This window comes from Clarias gariepinus, chromosome 21 (genome assembly GCF_024256425.1).
Source record: "Clarias gariepinus isolate MV-2021 ecotype Netherlands chromosome 21, CGAR_prim_01v2, whole genome shotgun sequence".
Taxonomy (NCBI): Eukaryota; Metazoa; Chordata; class Actinopteri; order Siluriformes; family Clariidae; genus Clarias; species Clarias gariepinus.
The window spans coordinates 983,780-1,004,521 of record NC_071120.1 but is presented as its reverse complement, the minus strand read 5'-3'; the positions used below and the strand labels follow the sequence as shown (position 1 = coordinate 1,004,521).

At 40.5% G+C, this 20,742-nt stretch overlaps 1 protein-coding gene across 3 annotated transcripts; it reads left to right on the top strand.

Annotated features, from left to right (window-relative positions):
• The first annotated feature begins 1,249 nt into the window (after positions 1–1,249).
• On the top strand, positions 1,250–19,176 carry LOC128509508 (uncharacterized). Of its 3 annotated transcripts, none has more exons than XM_053481273.1 (5): positions 1,250–1,459; positions 17,052–17,132; positions 17,217–17,519; positions 17,740–18,030; positions 18,650–19,176. In XM_053481273.1, the coding sequence occupies exons 2-5, from the start codon at positions 17,081–17,083 to the stop codon at positions 18,886–18,888; spliced, it is 885 nt and encodes a 294-aa protein (XP_053337248.1). In that variant the 5' UTR covers positions 1,250–1,459; positions 17,052–17,080; the 3' UTR covers positions 18,889–19,176. The 3 variants fall into 3 exon arrangements, with proteins under 3 accessions (XP_053337248.1, XP_053337249.1, XP_053337250.1); XM_053481274.1 differs by having other exon boundaries at positions 1,251–1,403; XM_053481275.1 differs by lacking the exon at positions 1,250–1,459 and adding an exon at positions 14,892–15,250.
• The last annotated feature ends 1,566 nt before the right edge of the window (positions 19,177–20,742 follow it).

Genomic DNA, 20,742 nt, shown 5'->3' with positions numbered 1-20,742 from the left:
GTAAATTATTGGATTATTCTGAAGGGACATAGAGACAGTCACCCCACTAAGAAAGTGTTATAAATATGTTGGGAAAAGGAAAGAGTACAAAAGAATAGTTTTGGGTAGGTAGGAGATGAGTCAGCTAGAGATTTGGGGGTGAGTGAAGAAGAGTTCTGTCCAACTGTGATATGGCCTGACAGTGTGGAAAATAGAAACCATGGAAGTTGATTTTAAATTGCGTCAAATCAAATCAATAAATAATAATATAGACCTAGTGGATGAATTTTATAGATACGTGGAACACAAGTATAGAGACCATATTCAGATTTACACAGACTGATCAAAAGAACCTGAAACTGGAAGGACTGGATCTGCATTTGTTTTAAGTAACCAGGGAAATGAAGAGCAAACGAACTTCGAATAAACAGAGTGTGTATACAGTCGAACTGTAGGCCATCATGATGGCATTAGAATGGGTTGGAAAGGAGGAAAAAATAAGTAAATTCTTAATTGAAGTGATTCACTGTCTGCACTGATCAGTCTCAGATCAGGGGGTCCAATAGCCGTCAGGATCTGGTGTATGTGGTATTGATAACATATATGAGAATAAAAGCAAATGGTAAAGAGATTCATCTTATTTGGACTTCAGCTCACATACTGTAGGTGTTTTGGGAAACGAGAGGGTGGATAAATTAGCCAAGCAAGCAATTAAAAAAGATAAAATTGAAGTAAATATAAAAATGTCGAAGGCTAAAAGGTAATGTATAGTTTGGAAGGAAGCTGTGAGAGAATGGCAACAGCAGTGGGAGAGGGGAATTAAAGGGAGACATTTATATGGCATTCAAAATCAAGTTGTAAGTGAGACAAAACAGTAATGACAAGATTAGGAATTGGACACAGTAACCCGAATAGTACACTATACATTATAGGGAAGAATCCCACTGGCGTGTGTGAGGTTTGTCAGATACCTGAAACCATAGAACATGTACTTATAAATTGCAGAAGATATAAAGAACAAAGGAGGTAAATGATGGAAGAACTAAGAAAAGGTGGATTGGTCGGGACAGAGATAAAGATCTATTGGAAAGTGGGATGACTGGGCGAGGAAAGAAAAGCATCTGTAACTTCTTACTTACTACTGGTTTGATGGGTAGAATGTAAGGATGAGGAGGAAATAATCTGGAAATAGAGAAACACCAAGGGAGAATCAACCAGAAGGTGGCGGCAGTGCAACACTTACGGGTGCAAGCCGCCGTTAAACTCCAAAGAAGAAGTAAAGAAGAAGAAGAAGAAGAGGTAAAGAAGTAAACACAGCCGCGCGGAGCTCCACTGGATACTAACAGAGAAGTTCTGACCGCACGAGCTCCTCTGATCCTGAACCTGGTGAACAGTGACTCAGCAGGAAGTGTTCCTGTACACAGGTGACGTCACTCAGGTCCCGTATGTAGTGTTAGTTTGGAGACTCGGACAGTGAAGTGTAAGTGCTGATATTATAACTGATTATTTCTGCCTCATCACACACAGCTGTAGTTAATGTATCATTAATAACAATCTGATTAATACACACGTGTTAGGAGTGAGTTTACAGGACATACTGTATTTACTGCACTGCCGTCAATAACTTCTGTTCGTCACGTGACCGAAATGTTTATTTCATGAACCTTCATTTAAAAGCTCGTTATACTGACCTCTAGTGGAGACATTGTGTAGCACAATTAATATGGACATGCAGCTGCAAAATAATATTACATACATCATTAACAGTGTGTGTGTGTGTGGGTGTGTGTGTGAAAATCCACTGAGCAAAGGCAAATGCTAATGCACATGATCTCTGAATCTTTAAAAAGAAGGTGAAGAACTAAAACAGAACAAAAGTGAAGAACTTCTTTCGATTTAAATTATGATCATAAATACAATAACAATCTGTTTGGAATCTTTGACCAGCATTTAGATAAATAAGAAGTCAATGTAAAGTTTATTGATCTCTCTGTGACAGTCAGGAAAGTGATTCCGCTCCTTAAAGGAGAACACAGAGAGACTGAGGAGGAGCTTCTCCTCCATACGGTCTCTCAGTCAGACACCACTCAGGACTAAACCATTCTCTGCATTAGGACGTAGGACATAAGACTAACCATCTTTCCATTATTGCACATTGCGTATGTATGGATATTTCTGATCACTGCACATCAGCACACTCGGGTACATTTACACTCACCCTGGACATTTCTGGACATTGGCACATTCAGTCTCACACACCCTGGACATAGGCACATTTACACATTCATGCACATTTGCACATGCACAGTCCTTTTTCAGTGTTCACCCCCCCCCCCCCCCCCCAATGTACATAGTGTATATATTTATTCTTACAGGTAAGGTTTTTCTATAGTTTTCTATATTTCACTAATTAATATATAGTATAGCTAGGTTTTTTTTATATTTTATTATATTTTGTTCTATTTTCAATAGCTTTGTTTTTCTATTGCTAAGTTCCTCTATATTTTATTTCTAATTTTATTCCATAATTTATCTTTTATTTTTACTTTAAGATCACAGGCAGTCGTATAATCATTTCATACGCATTTCATTTGCATAATCGAATTTAAATTCAAAATTTATTTGTCACATACACAGTCATACACAGTACGATATGCAGTGAAATGCTTAGACAACTGCCCGTGACCCTAAAAAATAGACAATGAATAGGATATAAATATAAAAAGGAAACCAGAAGGGAAATTTGACTGAGTAAGAATGAAATAAAATATAAAATTAAAAATAAAATAACACTATACAGTACAAAATATACAATATAAGAAAAATGTATGAAAAATATAGAAAAATAAGAGACATCTGTACTGTACAGGACAAATATACAATATAAGAAACATTTATGAAAAATAAAAAATGTAAAAAATAAGAAACAGTTGTGCAATACAGATATATAAAGTTTATGGACTTTTGTGGAAATTAAGTTGAATATAAATTGAATAAAAAACAGAAATGCCACATATTTAAAGTGACTTGTTCATCCGGGTAACAGAACGTCCAGGGGGTGTGCAAATATGCTTGATAGTGACACATTAAAGTGACTTGTGATAGGGTAATTGGGTAATTTAACTAATGTCCACTAATGTGTTGTGCAGTGGACACTAGTGTAAGTGAATGTCCAGAATGTCCACAGTGAGTGCAAAAACCATGTGTGTGGATGTGCAAAATTAAGAGATTAAGAGACCGTATCGCCTGCGGGAAAAAGCTCCTCCTCAGTCTCTCTGTGTTGGTCTTCAGGGAGCAGAATTGCTTTCCTGACCTCAACAGAGAGAACAGTCCATTGTTGGGGTGGCTGAGGTCCTTCACCATCTTCCTGGCCTTGGTCCAGCACCGCCTGCTGTAGATCGAGTGCAGGTCAGGGAGCTCGGTGCGGATGGTGCGCTCAGCTGATCCCACCACCCTCTGTAGAGCTCATCTGTCCTGTATGGTGCTGTTCCCAAACCAGGTTGAGATGTTTCCGTCAGGATGCTCTCTATGGTGCAGGAGTAAAAGTTCCTGAGCACCTTAGAGGGCAGTCTGAAGTCTCTCAAGCGTCTGAGGTGGTAGAGAAGCTCTCGGGCCTTGTTCACCATGGTGTTGATGTGACAGGACCATGACAGGTCCTGTGTGATGTGAACACCGAGGTATTTGAAGCTCTCTCCTCTCTCCACTGGGCTTCCGTTGATGATGGGGGGTCTGGTAGCTCCTCTCCTGCTTAGTGCTGAAGTCCGCTATCAACTCCTTTGTCTTACTGACGTTTAGAAGAAGATTGTTTCTCTGGTACAAGTTCTCCAGATTCCTAATCTCCTTCAGGTAGGCCCACCACAACGGTGTCATCAGCAAACTTAATGATGGTGGTGGAGTTGGTAGTGGCCACGCAGTCATACGTGTACAAAGAGTACAGCAGGGGGCTTAGAACACAACCCTGGGGGGCTCCAGTGCTGAGAGTGCCTGTGGTCTGCCAGTTAGAAAATTAGAGATCCACTGGCACAGAGATGGGTTAAGTCGCAGGTGCTTTAGCTTGGTGGTGAGTGTGGAGGCAATTATGGTATTAAATGCAGAGCTGTAGTCGATGAAGAGCATTTTAACATACTTGGACACTAAAAGGGGAAATTGAGTAAGTGATGTGTGGAGGAGATGTGAGATTGCATCGTCCGTGGAACGGTTTGGATGGTAAGCAAACTGTAGTGGGTCCAGTGTGTCTGGTAATAAAGAAATGATGAAGTATCTGACCAGGCGCTCAAAGCACTTCATCACTACTGAGGTGAGGGCTACAGGGCGATAGTCTTTGAGAGAAGCAGGATGAGGTCTCTTCGGGACAGGAACAATGATGGACTCTTTAAAGCATGTGGGGATCACCGACTGAGATAAAGAGATGTTGAATATCTCACTGAACACAGGTGCTAGCTGGTCTGCGCAGGCTTTGGGGATACGGCCTGAGATGCCGTCTGGTCCTGTTGCTTTCCTGGTGTTCACTCTCTTGAAGGCTCTCCTTACGTCATGGTCTGAGATGATGAACACGTTACCGGTGCTGGTGGTGTCTTCCTGTCTAGCTGCAGCCTCGAAGTGAGCATAGAAAGTGTTCAGCTCGTCTGCCAGAGTCACGTCCGCATTCGTCATACCGGATGTTGGTGCTTTATAATCCGTTATTGTCCTTAGTCCCTGCCACAGGCTCCTAGAGTCACTCTGTTGTTCCTCCCGTAGCGCTGCTTCGCCTCTTTCACCGCCTTCCGGACGTTATAAGACGCAGCCTTGTACGGTTCCATGTCTCGTGTTGTAGGCAGCAGTGCGAGATCTCAGAGCGTTGCGGATGGGTTTATCCACCCACGGCTTCTGGTTGGGAAACGTTTGAATATTCTTCTTCTCCACGGTATCATCTGCTAGTTTCCAGATGAATCCCACAACCGCTCCCGTAAACACACTGACGTCATCATCGGAGCTGTTTCTGAACATGTCCCAGTCTGCGTCATCGAGTGCGTCCTGTAACGCGGCCACCGATTGGTCCGTCCAGCGCGCGACCTCCCTCTGAACCGGAACTACCTGTTTCTAGCCTTTGTTTGTATTTTGGCATGAGGAAGATGGCGGCATGGTCGGATTTACCAAACGGTGGACAAGATTGTGCCTTGTAGCCGTCCTTGACTGTACTGTAACAGTGGTCCAGTGTCCTTTTGCCCCTGGTGGGGCAGGTGATATGCTCATAAAAGTTCGACGCTGCGCGTTTGAGGTTGGCACTGTTAAAGTCCCCCGCCACAATAAGCGCAGCATCCCGGTATTGTGTTTGGTGCTGTGTGAGTGCCTGGTGCAGCTCCCATAAGGCAGTGTCCGTGTCCGCTTGTGGTGGAATATAAATGGCGCTGATTATGACCGATGTAAACTCCCGAGGTTGATAAAAAGGACGACACATGATGGACAGTAGTTCCAGATTTGGTGTGCAGGAGCATGTGAGTGGGACAACGCTCGCGCTGTTGCACCAGCTGCTGTTCACCATTAAACACCAGTTATATTTGGTTATATTTGGATATTTGGTTGTGTATTCTGGCCTCCCCTTGACTTCCCCGAGTCCCGCGTCCTGTCCATGCGGTGAACCGAGAAGAACTCGGCCGGCTGAATGGCGTGGTCCGGCACCGCTGGGTTCAGCCATGTCTCAGTGAAGCAGAGGAGATTGCAGTCCCGAATGTCTCTCTGGAACTTTATCCTGGCTCTGAGGTCATCGAGCTTGTTCTCCAGTGACTGGACGTTGGCGAGCAGGATGCTAGGTGTGCGGTGTGCACAAGCTCTCAGCCTGTTCCTGACGCCGGCTCGTTTCCCTCGGGGCCGCCGCTTTGCGTCGCGTCATTTGTACTCCCTCAGGATCTCACTCGGCCAGCTCGGATCCGGAGTTAAAAGCGTTGAATTGTGAGTACATTGTATACCAATAGAAACAAGAGTGTCTCTATCATACCTAATGTACTCAGTGGTGATGAATTAGCTGGTTTAAAGTTACTGAAAGATAGCTTAAAAGACTAAAACAAAGTAAGATAGGTTGGAGCAGTCGTGACGGCAGCCGACCTCACCAGCGCCATCTTAGAAACAGATATCACAAATATCGTACTGTGTATGACTGTGTATGACTGTGTTTGACTGTGTATGTGATGAATAAAATTTGAATTTAAAAAAAAAAACACAAGGAAGGTTTGAGGTTCACTAAATCTTAATAAATGAATTTAAAAAAATCTCCACTGTAATTCAGAGAGAGACTCCACGTCCACGAGCCTTTAAACCAGACGACGGTCAGTCATATGATTCTGGCAATTGCAAGGCCTCGTTTACAGAGGTGGAAAGTAACGAATTACATTTACTCGCGGTACTGTAATTAAGTAGTTTTTTTTGTGTATTTCTACTTTTTTACTTTTTTTGTGATTTTGGCGTTTTGATATTTGGCTGTGTATTCTGGTTTTGATTTTGTCCCTCCAGTTGACTTTGGTTATTGCTTTGTCCCTTTGGTTTGGTTGGTCTTTGTATATATTTGTAGATAATTTCACTGTATGTTTGTGCACTCACTAGTAGTAGGGGCGTGGCTGCCATTTATTTGGGGAAGAGGGAATTTATTCACTGGTTTTGGTTTAGGGAGTCCGGGAACGTACCTGTATTTGTTTGTGTGTGTTTTTTTTGCAGGTACTCTAGCTACTAAATATAAATACCATTTTGTTTATTTTGGCCTGGGTCCACCCTAAATCTGATTTTCCTCCTGATGTGTGTGTGTGTGTGTGTGTATTTTTTTTTATATAAAAACCTCATTATTTCATCAGTTAATGATTGGATCTAGTTCTTTCTGCCATATACCACCATTTCCATACAGTTTAAAATAGAACCCTGACCCATTCTTTTGCTGTATGGCCCAACCCTAGACTGGGACGTAACACCATATTTAAGTGACCACTTTGATTTTCAAGCACAAGAAAGACAACAGCTTTATTATGCAAAGGTGTTCCTTCAGTTAAGAACAACTAGTTTGAGATTTCTGATGACGGACGGACCGACGTGTAATTATGGAATATAGTGAGGAGGAAGAAGGGAAGGAAAATGAGTGGGGAAAAAGAAACAGAAAATCCGCTGCAGTTGCAAAAGGAAGAAAGATGAGCGATCAAACCCAGAGGAGTCAGAGAGTGAGGATGGAAGAGGAGCGGGATTAGGACTACTGAACGTACTGATAAGATTTAAAGGAGAGGAAGGGGTTAAACAAAACACCCAATAAAAATGATAAACATTATAAGAGTTAAAGGAGGTGAAGTTTGGTATTGGGGGGGTTGGGGGTGTTGGGGGGGAGGGTAACCTATTGATAGGATGTAATACTGAAGCACGGATGGAGAAGGAAAGAAAAAGGACTAGTGGGGGGGATATGAGGGTCATTAGAGTAGTGAGAGTGGGAGGAAAGTGGATCAGTGAATGTAACGAGGTGATCACATGATCACAGGACTACACTAACAACCTCAACACTAACATGGAGGAGATGATGGAACAAATCCGGATGAGAAACAGTGCTGTGAGAAATGTGACAAGAGGAGCAGAAGAACTGTGACAGAGACAATAATGTTAGAGTTTGAGGGTGAGGGACTGCAGAGAGAGGATTGTCGTGGATTTATAGATATAAAGTGTAAAGAACATTTGTACCAAAACCATTAAGAGTAAGAAGTGTCGAATTCGGACATGTGGCTCAGAATCGTAAGAGGTAATGAAGGTGTACGAGAAGTGGAGGAGACCATGGATATGGGGAGTGTGGAGAAGGAGAGAACCCAAGATGTTGCAGCTCTGGGGACAATCAATAATAGATTAGTGTATTGGGGATGTGAAGGGTTGAAAAGAGAAATAAAAGTACAGAAGATAAGAGCAAAAGAAGAAGTGATGTCATATGCAGGGGCAGATAAATATGTAGAACAGAATAAAAACAGAAATGAAGGAAGATTCAGCAAAGAGAAATCAGTAGAAACGTAGGGACAAGACAAGAAGAAGGAGTGGAGAGAAAAGACGGAGCTGGAGACATTTATAGCAAGGGGTATTGAAATTAATCCATCATACGAAGTTAATTTTAAAACAGAAAGGATACAGATGATGGTGAAAGCAGCAGAACATGATTTAGATACGGAAGAAATAAAGTGAGAAGAAGAGAATCATGAACTACAGACTGTTTATCAGGACAAGAACAGAACAGTGCAGATCCAGTAATCCTGCAGAGGAGCCTTAAAGCCCATGGACAGGAGTTTAAAAACTGTCCAGAGATCAGGAAGAGAAACCAGAAATAATTAGCATTCAAGAAACACATGGGTCAAGGTAAAGTGGGAGGTCAACATTTATGGTTGTGTTGCAGTGAGAGGAGATTTTAATAATAGCTTTACATGTGATAGGCAGATCAATGTACTACTACTACTCTGTCCAAGTTTTCAGAAATTAGTATTGAGTTTGTGTTTTCCTGCCAGCTGTGGTGACAGGTGTTTATTAGTTATAGGTGTTTATTTATTAACACTCTGGAGGAGAAGACTCTAATCACCTGTTATTTCACAGTGTTATTTCAGGGGTAGCTCAGTGGTTAAGGCATTGGACTACGGTTCAGAAGGTCCCAGGTTCAAACCACAAAGTTACCACTGTTGGGCCCTTGAGTGTGGCCCTTAACCTTCAACTGCTCAGATGTGTAATGAAATAAAAAAAAAAAAGTAAGTCGCTCTGGATAAGAGGATCTGCCAAATGCCTAAATGTAAATGTGTTATTTCTGCAGGGGAATGTCTGGGCAATCCTCCATCTCTGGGATCAGATCCCTCACATTTACAGCATTTGGCAGACACCCGTATGCCCACAGCAGGGTGAGTGTGTGACTCAGCAGTATACTCGCTCAGTCAAAGCTAACAAGAGCACACTTCCTCTGAGCTTCACCTTTAAAGCTGGCGTTCTATGGAAGAGCAGGTGACACATGTTCTTGTTTAATGAAGCCATTCTTACTGAAAATACTGTGTAGTGTGGATTAGAATGTATGTCTGGGCACAGGAAAGCATCTGACCTTTGATCGGCAGTGTAGGTTAGATGTTTTTTTTTAAAGGCTTTTTGGTGTGTGCATTGAAGGGACAGCACCTGTGTATGTACATGAAGCTTCAATAAAAACCTTTCCTCCTCTCTGAGTTTGTGCCTGCTTACATCTTTATTAAGAATCAAATTAAAAAATGATTTACAATTTAACATACATGTATATGAATATCAGATTCTTTTAACAATTTTATGTCAAATTAAACAGCACATAATAATCAAAACAACAGAAATGAGCATAGGATTACACTAAATCAAGGAAACAACATTAATGTTTAAGTAGTAAAGAAGAAAAAAACAGAGTCAATCAGAGTATTTAAAAAGTTGGGTTTGGCATTTTCACGGCACAATTCTCCAAATATTCTAAATTCTCCTACGGAGTTCATGTAAAGACCTTTGAGATCCTCCTCCAGCTGCTGCACTGTCTTTTTGTTCACCTTTAGATCGCCATCTTTGCGTTTCTCCAGATCTTGGTGTACTTCCAGATCTTTATCTTTTCTTTGGGCTAGCCAGGCAACTGACAAGAAAGTATGGTCGATGTTTTTGGACTGACAGCAGCAGGCGGTCCAGAAGTGGTCTGGGATATTGACTCCTTCTTGAACAAAGTCATTATCTCTCTTAATCACTAGCCAGGTCTTGCCTGGTACTGCTCCAGTCACAACATGCGCAAAGTCCTTATCACAGTTATCTTTTATAAATTTCTCCATTTTCTTCTCCACCTTTGTACCCCATTCATTGCTGACATTTTGAGTTTGTGGAACGGCATTAGTGTGTGTGTAGGTAGCAATGGCGCAGTCCTGCTTGTTATTGTGGCAGCGTGGGAAAAGGTGCCCCCTCGTATAACCTTCTGCACGAGGTGAAGAGTAATCATCATATATTGCCTGGTTTTTACCTATGTCTTTCATCTCAGGATTCTCGTGTTCCATATCAGGTCCTCCATTGGGGTCATCAAGCTGGAGAAGAAAATAATGGTTTTGACATATAATAAAACATATAATGAGAAGATGTACAAAATCAAGAAGATGGTCAAAAACTAATAAGTCAGATAATGGTTACCACAAATTATGAAGAGCAACAGATTAAAAAAACATCTACAGTGAATAAATAAATGTTTGTGATTGAGTACGTATAAGTGTATTTAATTATTTCCATTGTTTTAAAGTTAATTATTTGAGCTACTCCATCAAATACTTGCTTATTTAATAAAATTGCAAATTATTATAATTACAGTTATCATTATTATCAGTTCTGTAATAATCAGAGACTCACCTGAATTCCTTTTAATCACAATTACACACAGTTTCACCGGAAGTGCGTAGACCTAAAGATTTTAAAGATCTTAAAGATCTAAAATTCATCCCAGATACACAATATTACCATTTCTCTCAAACATTGTTCACAAATCAGTCTAAATGTGTGATAGTGAGCACTTCTGCTTTGCTGAGATAATCCATCCCACTGTACAGGAGTGACGTTATTGTTTTTCTCCAAAAAAGAAGAAATTCTCAGAATTAAGCAAAAGCACATCATCTTAAATGTAGTGCTGTGATAAAAGGATCTGGATGTCATTGTGATGTGATTTTAGTGACAGTGCACTGTAGGAGACCCTTACAAAGGGAAGAGTTGTAGTTATTAGCAATGATAGAGTGAATTATAGTACTGTTGGTTTTACATGTGGACTTTCTACAGCAAAAACCTTATTGAATTTAGTTGATTTAATTGTAATTTTTTTGCAACTTATAATAGACTGTACCAAAGTGCATTCATTTTCATACATATCTTTACAATTATTATCATTTTTTAAATAATAAAAAACACCTGACTCTCATTTAACAACTTATCTGTTTTATTGCCACAATAATTGTCTGTGTAATCATCTATTTTTAAATATACTTTAAAATAATTATGAATCAATTGAACAAACAAATAAATAAACAAATAATTCATATGGTATTTCTCTGTAATCTTGTGTTATCTTCTGTAAACAAATGTTTGGGTCTTGGTCATGCACTCCTTAGACGGTCCCTTAGACGTTATTGGTGGGTTTCCTCTTTGTTTTTGTTCCTTGTCTGCACTTTGTAGACGGTCCCTAACAGTCTTCTCATAACCGGCTGTGTGTAGAGACCAGTGTTATTTCTCCCTGACAGAACACGGCTTGTGTAGATTAAAATCACGTTGTAGCCTGTTGTGTACGTTACTACAGTTATAACGAGGCGTCGTTTCTAAGTTTTGTCTCAGATTATTGTATTAAAAGATAAACTCAATTAAAATCAGTTGTTCAATCATCTGTCATTGACATTAATGTTTAGCTTTTATTTGTTAATGAAAAACAGATTTTTTTGTTATAGTTATGGTTTAGTTTACATTAGGTTGTGAATGAATCATTTTTGTGATTTATTTTGTTGATAAAATTAACACTGTAGGCAGGACGGTGGTGTTGTGGTTTGCACTGTCTCCTTGCACCGCCAGGGTCCAGGCTCGATTCCCATGTGTGCATAGAGTTTGCATGTTCTCCCTGTGATTGGTAAGTTTCCACCGGGTTCTCCGGTTTCCTCCCACAGTCCAAAGACCTGCAGGTTAGGTTAATTGGCGTTCCCAAATTGACCGTAGTGTTTGAATGAGTGTGTGAGTGTGTGTATGTGTGTGTGTGTGCCCTGTGATGGATTGGTCCTTGGATTGGCCCCTGCCTGGTGCCTTGAGCCTCCTGGGATATGCTCCAGGTCCCCGTGACCCTGAATACAGGATAAAGCAGTGTAGAAGATGAGTGAGAGCTATTATCTATTCTAACATCATTACTGAGAGATTAACACCTATAATAAAGTGAGAGTGTATTCTATAAGACACTGAGTGTAACACAGGAGTAATCTCACACACACTGATCCACCAGAGGAGGAAGAGAAGCTTCAGAGATCCTGATCAGGAGACTGTGGTTCATCCACACTCTGATTATCACATGATTAACACACACAGTACATTAGCAGTATTTAACAGTTACTGTATGAACTGATCAGGGATATCACTCTATGTTCTTCGTTTGGCTGCTCCTGTTAGGGGTCGCAACAGAGGACCATCTGTCTCCATCTACCTTCATCTAACTTCACATGTCCCCCCTCAACACATCCAGAAACCTCCTCTTGGGCCTTCCTCTTCTCCTCTTGCCTGGCAGCTCCATCTTTCCTCTGCAAATGTCCAAACCATCTTAATCTGGCCTCTCAAACTTTCTCCCCAAACTGTCCTTCCTGTACTGTCCCTCTAATATACTCATTCCTAATGCTGTCCATTCTTGTCACTCCATTTCAAATCACAGCAAATCACAGCATCTTCAGCTCTGCCAACCCTCAGCTCTGCTGCCTGTCTTTCTGTCATGTACTCCTTCTTGCTCCTACTGATCTTCATGCTTCTTTCCTCCAGTGCATCCCTCCACCTCTCTAGACTCATCTCAACCTGCTCCCTACTGTCACTGCTGATTACAATATCATCCGAAACATCGTAGTCCATAGGGACTCTTGTCTAACCCCATCCTTTAACCTGTTTACCATCATTGCAAACATAAAGGGACTAAGTCTAGATCCCTGGCACATCTCACCACTGTAACACTGTCCTTGTACATATTTGACACCACCATTACATACTTCTCTGCCACTCCTGATTTCCTCATGCAATACCACAGTTCATCTCTGGACAGCCTGTCATACAATTTCTTCTAAATCTATGAACACACCTCTTTCTGACCTTCTCCATCAGCATTCTCAAAGCAAACATGGCATCTGTGTTGCTCTTTCTTGGCATGAAGCCGTACTGCTGCTCACAGATTGTCACCTCACTTCTCAACCTACAGTAGTTTTTTTATCACTTTAGATCTTTAATATAGTAAGCAGCTCCACTGCTATCTCTCCTAAACTCTTCCATAGCTCCACTGGAATGTCATGCGGGTCAAGTGCCTTTCCACTCTTCATCCTCTTTATAGCTGTCCTCACCTCATCCTTACTAATTCCCTGTACTACCTGATCCACTACCCGCACCTCAAACATACTCCACAAAATACTCTCTCCTTTTTCTCAAAACACTCTTTTAACATTTTTTTTCAGTACATCTCCACTTGCATCTTTTATCACCCTAACATGTAGTATATCCTTCCCCGTCTCTCTGTCTGGCCAGTTGCTATACTGTAAATCCTTATCTCCTTCCTTTGAGTTTAGCTTCTCTTACAACTCACTATACGCCTGTTCCTTAGCCTTTGCCACTTCCCTCTTCACCTTACATTGGATTTTCTTACACTCCTGTCTACTCTCATCATCTCTCTTACTAACCCAGTTCATTTTTGCAAGCCTCTTACTCTTGATGCTTGCCTGTACTTCCTCATTCCACCACCAGGTTTTCTTCTCGTACTCTCTTCTGATGTCATGCCAAAACACCTTCCTAGCTGTCTCCCTTACCCCTTTCGGCAGGATCTCACCAGTCGTCAAGCATCTCTTCACCACTACCCAGTACCTGCCTCACTTCCTCTCTGAATGTCACACAATGTCCTTCTTAAACTTCCGCCATCTAATCCTGGGTTCAGTCTTCACTCTCTTTTTCTTCTTCTGTGCCTCAAAAGTCATCTTGAAGACCACCATCCGATCTTGTCAGCCCCTGCAATCACTTTACAGTCTCTAATCTCCTTCAGATTGCATCTTCTACACAGCAGATAGTACACCTGATTACATCTTTCCCCACTCCTGTATGTCACCCTGTGTTCCTCTTTCTTCCTAAAATATGTTCACCACAGCCATTTCCGTCCTTTTTGTGAAATCTACAATAATCTGTCCTTCCACATTTCTTTCCTGGATCCCTACCTCCTCATCACCTCCTCATCACCTTTGTTTCCTTCTCCAACATGCCCAATAAGGTCAGCTTCAATCACCAAACTTTCTTCTTTGGGGACACTCACTATCACTTTGTCTAGCTCACTCCAGAAATTGTATTTGTCCTTCAAATCCCACCTGTGGAGGGTGTTTCATACTCATCACTCTATCAGACACTCTCCTCACTTCCTGTACTCTTCCCTCAGTATTAGATCTACACCATTTCTCATATTATCTACACCACAATAAAACAGTTTGAACCTCCAATGTTCCTAGCCTTGCTTCCCTTCCACTTGGTCTCTTGTACCTTTCTCCACTCCATCATATCAGCTAGCTCTCTTCTTTTACCAGTCATACTGGCAACATTCAAAGTTTCTAGTTTCACCTCTACACAACTTTTCCTTATCTCTCTTTCTCCCTGGACACATCTGCCCCCTCACTTTCTCTTTGTTTCTTGGTCAACAGTAGCCCAATTTCCACAGGCCTTTACTGATCCAGCAGTAGAGTAGATCTGAAGTCTTTTTCATGATCTGCATATTGATTTGGCACGTCCTCCTCATTCATTCGTGTTTGGGACACTAAAACTACACTGGCTTATGCAACATTAATGGCTGAGTTTCATTTCCCAGCTGAATAAATCTGAGAAACCATGAGAAAGCTGACTGTTTATTTATAGTGTTGAGTTTTATTTAAATAGTGTAGGTTTTAGAGAATCTGATCTTAGTCACATTGATGGGTGAATTTAAGAAGAAGCAAGACATGACATGGTGATGGTAAAGGAAATAATCAGCTGTAATGCAGGTGTGTAGAGCTGATGTTGTGTGAGTGATATTACAGAGAAACTGATGGACTAAAAAATCATTAAAGTAATTAAAGTTTCTGCTCTGTGAAGCTGCTTCTGTGATTAATAAATGTGTGTGTAGAACTTCAGTTCTTCAGAATAAAGCTGTGCTACACCGCACTCTCTACACATTCATATCACATACACCATGCACTGTACACCTCAACACTTCTCCTTATAGCACTGTTACAGATCACTGCTCTAAGGATGAACAATACCACAAACACATTACTTCCTGTTGCAGAGTCTCATGATCTCACTGCAGGAGCTTTAACATCGTGGTAGAAAGACAAGTTTCTGCAGAGTTAAACAGGAAGTAGACTTTACTCTTTAACTGAACACTTCAGACTTTAGATTTCTCAACTCTTTCCCCTCAAGTCGAGTGAAGTTCAGGCAGTTTGGGATTAGTGATTTATTTATCAGAATTATTTAGTGGATGTGATTTGAGTTCTTGGGGTTTTATTCTGCACTTCCACCTGCACGAGTGTTTGTTCTTCTCCAGGTGAGTACTGAATCATAATGATATGGGTTTATTTTATTATAGCAAACACATACACACACACACACACACACACACATGCACAGAGAAGAAAAAAGCACGTATATACTAGATGTAACTGTTTCGGTTCATCTGTACATGTCTTTGTAGTTATGTTGTGTTGTGTTTGTGTATTTGTCTGTGTTGTCCTCTTATTTGCACTCTGTTAGTCTTGTGCTGTTTTGTGAGGGGGAACTTCAGTTTAAAGGGGGATGTAGCGATTTAAAAAAAAGATGTCGTACCGTCTTGTGTATCTTCAACATGCCAGATCTTTGTGTTCACACTTCTCATGATCTGAGGTTCAGGTTCAGTTTGAGGTTAATCTTTCTCTTTATTTTATTAAAATGTATTTTATGCTGCATGAAAAGAGCAGTTGTGGAATTTATGCTGTACTTACCATCATTTCTTTTGACTGTGCGAAGCTGCTTTGCCACAATCACAATCGTTAAAAGTGCTATACAAATAGAACTGAATTGAATTAAATTCAATTTAGGACACACTCTTCTAATGACTTTACCCCTTTAAAGATGTTTACATGGTGTCTGTTACACTGAGACACTCAATAACCATCAGGAATCCGTTCAGTGCTCGTTACCTCCAGCTGTTGTGTGTTTCTTTCAGTTTTTTCCACATGTGTATATGAATATTGTATTTACAGTGGGGGAAATATTTATCTCATCCTCTGTGGATTTTGGAAGTTCGAGCACTTTATGAAGAAATGGAGGGTCTATAATCATTATAATACATTTATCATAAAGGATAGAGAAAGAATATCAATCAAAAAAAATGTTTTTAAGTGCATAATATAAATGTTATAATTTAGTTGCATTTCAGTGAGTAAAATAAGTATTGCTCCCAAATAATTCAATAATAATTTGCCAACAATAACTCTGGCTCCCCCAGACTGAGTATGGTGGTACACAGATTAATTTAAGAAGGTTCTAACAACAACACTGTATGTGTATAGCAGCCACCTGCCCACAGAATCTCTATCTTTCATTTGAACCTCACCACCATGGGCAGGACCAAAGATCTGTCAAAGGAGGTCAGGAACACGATTGTAGACCTGCACAAGGCTGGAATGGCCTACAAGACCATCAGCTAGAAGTTTGGCGAGAAGGAGACAACTGTTATTGATTATTAACAAATGGAAGAAATACAAAGTAACATTTCTCCACTAAATACTAATTATGAATATTTTTAAAAATACTTATTTTACTCAGTGAAATGTGTAACCAATCAATGTATAACCTTTATATCGAATGCTTTTCCTGGATTTATGAATTATATTCTGTCTCTATCCTTTAGAATAAATCACAGATTCTTCATTTCTTTGTATTTGGGCAAACTAACAAAATCTGCAGGGGATCAAATACTTATTTCCCCCACTGTACATCTGATTGTCATTAACTAGTACTGTACCTTTCTAACACGTTTAAAATAAATAAATAAATAAACTTATCAAAATTCTATTAGCTTTGGTGCAGTTTTTTGTGTGTAAAAATACAACACATTCACAGTAAATCTACCGCTGCTAATCATATGGCAATAAGTTTTAACTTTAATAACTTTAATAAAGTTGTTGAGAAACACACACACACGTGTGATTATAGTAATCAGAGCTTCTGAGGGAACTTCACTATCTGTTCCTGGAACATCATTAATAATACTGCAGTGTGGATGTTTAAACCTTCAGATAGTTGAATATATTTCTGGATGTTTAAACCTTTAGAGTTTTACTGACATTTAAACATTTATGTTCCAGATGTGGCTGCAGAAGATTAATGAGGAAGCATGAGGAGCTATGGGGCCCATGTGATGCTCTGCTGGGGGCTGATCTTGGCCTGTAAGTTACCCTTTACACACACCCACACACACACACACACACACACACAGTCAGATCTGTAAGTGTAAGTGTGTGTCTCTGCAGTGGCGCCCCCTGTGGCAGTGACCCACACGGTGGAGGTCAGACTTCATGACTCTGCTGTCCTACCGTGTGGACGGAGATGTCCTGGTCCGGTCAGATGGACCGAGTCCCGTAATCGAGACGTTGCAGTGGCTCAGTGTGATGAGACGTCCTGCAGCTCTGAGGAGGGGTTTCTCGTCTCTCATGATCGGTACCTGGAGGGGGATTTCTCTCTCACCGTCACGGCAGCTGATTACAGTAGGAGGGGTTTATACACCTGTGAGTGTGGAGGTAAAGACGTGTGTGACGTGAGGCTCAGCATACAGCGTAAGTGTTTATCACTGATGTGTAAAGTCCTTACTGTGTGTGTGTGTGTGTGTGTGTGTGTGTGTGTGACTGTTATTATACACGACTCTTAGACACAGTTTTCTTTATTCTGTCTTCATCTGTTTTTATCTCTACACTGAGTGTCTGTGAGACTCAGGAACAAATAGAACAAGCTTGTGTGTGTGTGTGTGTGTGTGTGTGTGTGTGTGTGTGTCCTCAGCTCTTACAGTAACTGTACAGACGGGTCCTGGAGACTCCCTCCTGCTGGACGTTGTGATGCCTGAGTCAGTGAAGGTGACGTTTATCAGACTCACTGCTGAGAATCAGAGCTCTGTAACACTGTATGAGGTCACTGGGGGTAAAGGTCACCGTCACCCTGAATATCAGCACCGGCTGTCACTCACGACCTCATTCACACTGAAGGAGCTGAAACACTCTGACAGCGGAGTTTACACTGTGTGGGACAGCAGGGATGATCAGATCATAGCTACATACACACTCACAGTTACAGGTAGGACTTTATACACACACACACACACACACACACACGCACACACACAGTTACAGGTAGGACTTTATACACACACACACACACACACACACACACACACACACACACACACACACACACACACTCACAGTTACAGGTAGGACTTTATACACACACACACACACACACACACACACAGTTACAGGTAGGACTTTATACACACACACACACACACACACACACACACACACACACACACACACACACTCACAGTTACAGGTAGGACTTTATACACACACACACACACACACACACACACACACACACACAGTTACAGGTAAGACTTTATACACACACACACGCACACACACGCACACACACACACACACACACACACACACACACACACACACACACACACACACACACACACTCACAGTTACAGGTAAGACTTTATACACACACACACACACACACACACACACACACACACACACACACACACACTCACAGTTACAGGTAGGACTTTATACACACACACACACACACACACACACACACACACACACAGTTACAGTTCCACTGAAGTTGTGTGTCTAAGCTGCTGTATAGTTGTGCTGGTGTGTGTGTGTGTGTTCAGGTGAACACTGGACTGACTGGACACACCCTGCTCCCCTCACTGGACTCGCTCTCCTGCCTGTTCTGGTGCTGGGGTTATCAGGGTCCTGTATATGGTACAGGATGAAGAAGAGAAGGAGGTTTGGAGAGCCTGATGAGGGTGTGACTGAGGAGGAGAGAGATCCTGCTGTAAAACAACACTGTTCTCATTTACATATGAAGCTTTGTAGAGATCTGTGTTGCATTACGGACCATCAATAGTGCGAGTTTGCTCAAACAGTTATGGCTCTGGGTTATTGATCAGAAGGTCGGGGGTTCGAACCCCATCACTACCAAGTTGCCACTCTTGAGCCCTTGAGAAAGACCCTCGACCCTATCTCCTCCAGGGGGCGCTGTATCTGCTCCCAACTGATAACACACTCTGACCCGAGCTTCATAACAACGAAAAATAATCATTTCACTGTGACAAATATGTGGTTCCTCTCCAAACTTTTCCCTTCACTGTGGTGTAGAATGACTTTGTATGCAGGGGGAGGAGTTTACACGTTACATCTTTATGTTTTTTTTACCATCGAACATTTTTTAACGAAATCAGTGGGTTAAATTTTGTGATTTTTCACAATGCAGGTTCTCTGTTCAGCCGTCACACCTCCACCAGCAGCTCTGTTAGTCTGGAACATCTGCCATGTTCACAACTTCTCTCCACATAAAGCTTTATCATGGAACAACGCTAATATTACAATTCAAAGGAAGTCACTTTCTTCAAAATCACATCTAAGAGCTTTTGATCACATATCTACAGTATCGTTGCTACTTGATGGTTCAGGTTCTGTACTTTACACATTTAGAGAATATAAATCAGTGATTAATGTTATCACAAGTGTCTTATTACAACATTGTAAATCTCATCTTAGTTCATGTGAAATAGTACAAACCAATAAACCAGCCATTGGAGGCGTTCTCATCACTGGCAGAAAATGTAATAAACATATACGTTAAATCATTCCTAATCTAAACATGAACGTTCAAAAAGATATTTTTATTGGGCTTCAATAATTTATAACATAAATGGGAAACAATCATGGCTCCATTTATACAAATATCCTATTCCTAACTAGTTCACTTTAACATATTATAAAAGTATAACCCTGTATTTATTCTGTTAATTCTATAATTGTAAAGTATGTGGACATTGTGGATCCGTGGACATTCTGTAACTAACACAGAGAGTGTATTCCTCAGCTTTTTTAAATTTTTACTTGTGTTGTGGCGGCAAATTGGAAATTATATTTTTTATTTTATTCATGAATCATTTCACATTAGATGATATACTTATCTTTATTTCCACCGTAGTAACAGGTCATGTGAATACACTGTCAACTTTTATATCTTAATGGCCAAATTCTACATTCATAAATGTAAATTACTATTAATATTTATTCACTTATTTTTGTTACATTTGTCTATACATATATCATCTATTGATCTGTGTTTAGTTATTTGTATTTTTTTCACTTTTTATGTCTGAATCTTATACTTTTATTCATTCAGTACTTTTTTATTTTAAATATATAAATTATATATTTATGAAATTAATAAAAATGTGTTGCTGTTATTTTGCAGTTATTACATGGTGTTTTACACAATCAACAGAAAATTAGGGTTTAGATTTGTTTTTTCTGGCTCAGGGAGGAACAATTCACCTTATAACAATTCACACTAGAGGGGTGTGAGATGTATAACCTCCCAGCCCCAGGGACTAACAGCAGGTTAACCTGAGAATGTATCTGGTATTTTAAGTTCTTAGCCAAACTTCATACTCTAGACACACTAGACACACCAGTTAAATGTTTTGTAGCCTCCTATAGCTGCTCCTGCATCACCACCGCATCCACCCACTGGTATATATTCACCACCATCCTGAAAAATATCAAAGTCTCTTTTCATAAAGTTTAGCAAATTTAAATGTAAATAAAAGTAAGAAGCTATTTTAGATAGTAACTAGTAATAGAAATATATTATTATTATTATTATTATAGAAAAGTACTAAGTAATAGTAATATATTAAAAGTAACATTACTAGTAGTTTTACTAATATTTAGTATTACTCATAAA

Bases quoted from the DNA above. Each gene is read 5' to 3' on its own strand.
- LOC128509508 (XM_053481273.1), top strand. From the start codon at position 17,081: ATGAGGAGCTATGGGGCCCATGTGATGCTCTGCTGGGGGCTGATCTTG. The intron at 17,133-17,216 runs GTAAGTTACCCT...GTGTCTCTGCAG, and splicing joins CTGGGGGCTGATCTTGGCCT to TGGCGCCCCCTGTGGCAGTG. The intron at 17,520-17,739 runs GTAAGTGTTTAT...GTGTGTCCTCAG, and splicing joins CGTGAGGCTCAGCATACAGC to CTCTTACAGTAACTGTACAG.